This window comes from Frankliniella occidentalis, unplaced genomic scaffold (genome assembly GCF_000697945.3).
Source record: "Frankliniella occidentalis isolate FOCC.00 unplaced genomic scaffold, Focc_3.1 Scaffold60, whole genome shotgun sequence".
NCBI classification, from domain to species: domain Eukaryota; kingdom Metazoa; phylum Arthropoda; class Insecta; order Thysanoptera; family Thripidae; genus Frankliniella; species Frankliniella occidentalis.
In genome coordinates, this window is record NW_026267190.1 from 871,428 (window position 1) to 873,374 (window position 1,947).

The following is a 1,947-nucleotide window of genomic DNA, read 5'->3' on the forward strand; positions in this document are numbered from 1 at the left end:
CCTTGCGAGTATGCAACTTGTCCGCGCGCCTGCTTCCGGTACAGTATAACCAGTGGAGAGAACGGCGCCTATGATACCTGAACCTGAAGCTGCGGCTCACTGGCTCCGGGACATTTTGTAATTATACTGAAGCACATCCATGAGTGCGAGCGGTTTTGTCTACAGCCTCTAGTCGCCGTGCCTTATGGACCCGAACAAGGGGGCAACTTTTCCAAACATGAGGAGCAGTGAAAGTACATAATGTTCCGGTGCCCATGCGCCACCCTGCAGTTTCTCGACAGATCTCGTGACGAAGTTAAACCAAAGACGCCAATACTGCGACGTTTTGAGCCGTCACTGACCTGCGCCACGCAGCACACGTAGTGCCCCTCGTGGGTGATGGCCGCGAGAGAGGTGACGAAGTCGTGGTGCGGGATGCGGAGGTCGTAGAGTAGCTTGCGGGAGGCAAGGTTCCACACGAGAAGAGGGAAGGGCTTCTGGGTCTCGTCGCCACAGACCAGCACCCTGCAATCAGTCACGAGTCAGGAAAACGGCCAGGCCAGGCAAGCGAGGAGCGTCAAGCGAAGCGAAGCGGAAATGAAGAGTTTTGTCTGATGCTTACCGTCCGTCTCCAGAAACCAACAGGGAGTTGAGGAAACGATCTTCTCCCGCCTTGAACGTCGTTACACAGTCGCCGGAGTCCAGGTTCATCAAATTGACATACATCCTGGACAAAACACAACAGCATTTGCAATGAGTGTCTTTATCCTGTTTGTTTTGCTTTTTGTTTACATATGCATGACTTTTGCGGGCGAAATACCTGTTCCTGGAGAGGGCCACGAGGTGCGACTGGTCGTGCAAGCCGTAGTAGGGCATCTTCTGGTTCATGACACCCTTCAGCTTGGCGAGCAGCGAGCACGAGTCCAGGTCGTAGATGCGGAGCTCCCGCTGGCAGAGCACGATGCACCGGTGCGAGTCCACGACCTGCAGGCTGAGCGGCTGCGGCACCCCCCGGAGCACCCGCACGCGCTCGCACCGGACGATGTCCCACACGGCGATCTCCTCTTTGGCGGTGGAAACGGCCACAACGTAGTCCGGGTAGTCGCGGATGCGGACGATCAGGTCGAGTCTATCCGGGACGTCGTCTGGCACCTTGGCGGGCAGCGGCAGCAGCGCCGGGGCCGGCGGCGCCACGCAGGCGGCCAGGGCGGCGCGGAGCAGCGCGCGACCCTCGGGCACGGCGACGTACTCGCTGGGCTCCGGGGCGACGGGGGCGGCCCCGGGCTCGGCGGCTGGGGGCGGCGACGCCGCGGGGAAGTCCTGCGTCAGGCGGGCGAACAGCTGCGAGTGGAGTTGGCGGCCGTCGAAGGCCAGCGCCGGCGCCGCCTCCCGCAGGGCCTTCGCCAGCCACTGCACGTCCGCGTCGTTGGAGCGCTCCAGCGCAATGTCCTCCAGCACCTGGTCGTACATGAGAAAGGAGTGAGGTCACGTGGCCGGGGGATAATCCAGAAAGTACGTCCGTCGTTCGCCATTACGGCTCTGCAAGCTCTCAGAGCGCCTGGTAGGAAGGCAACATCTTCCCCACAATGCATGCGGGTACTGCGGGCTGGCCTACCCTGAGTCTCGCAGGCGCCGAATGAATAAGAGAAAAACGGACGCACTCTCTCTCTGGACGATCCCTAACTGCCGACTGGGGAGCGGCTGCGTCTACCTACCTGGAACACGTCCGCCCCGCACACCTTGTCGTACACCCAGGCCAGGTCCAGCAGGTAGTCTTGCTTGATGGAGCCGTTGACGGCGTGGGAGACGAAGGGTAACTCCTGCAGCCGACGGGCGTTGTAGCTGCGGGGAAGAAAGGATGCGTGAGGAGCGAGCTAACATTTTGCACAGTGCGTGTAAGTAAAAAATAAAATATGACAGGTGACAACAAAGTAGGTCAAAGATCACACCACCATAGAGATTGCAACA

At 59.9% G+C, this 1,947-nt stretch overlaps 1 protein-coding gene across 1 annotated transcript in view; it reads right to left on the reverse strand.

Annotated features, from left to right (window-relative positions):
• Positions 1-1,934, reverse strand: part of LOC127749504 (WD repeat-containing protein tag-125-like) — a 9,582-nt gene extending 7,648 nt beyond the window's left edge. Inside the window, exons 1-5 of the mRNA XM_052267864.1 lie at positions 1,929-1,934; positions 1,695-1,853; positions 800-1,437; positions 602-706; positions 342-504 (exon numbers count right to left, since the gene is read on the reverse strand). Coding sequence (XP_052123824.1) covers positions 342-504; positions 602-706; positions 800-1,437; positions 1,695-1,853; positions 1,929-1,934 — 1,071 coding nt within the window. The remainder of the gene's footprint in view (positions 1-341; positions 505-601; positions 707-799; positions 1,438-1,694; positions 1,854-1,928) is intronic.
• Between the last annotated feature and the right edge of the window lie 13 nt (positions 1,935-1,947).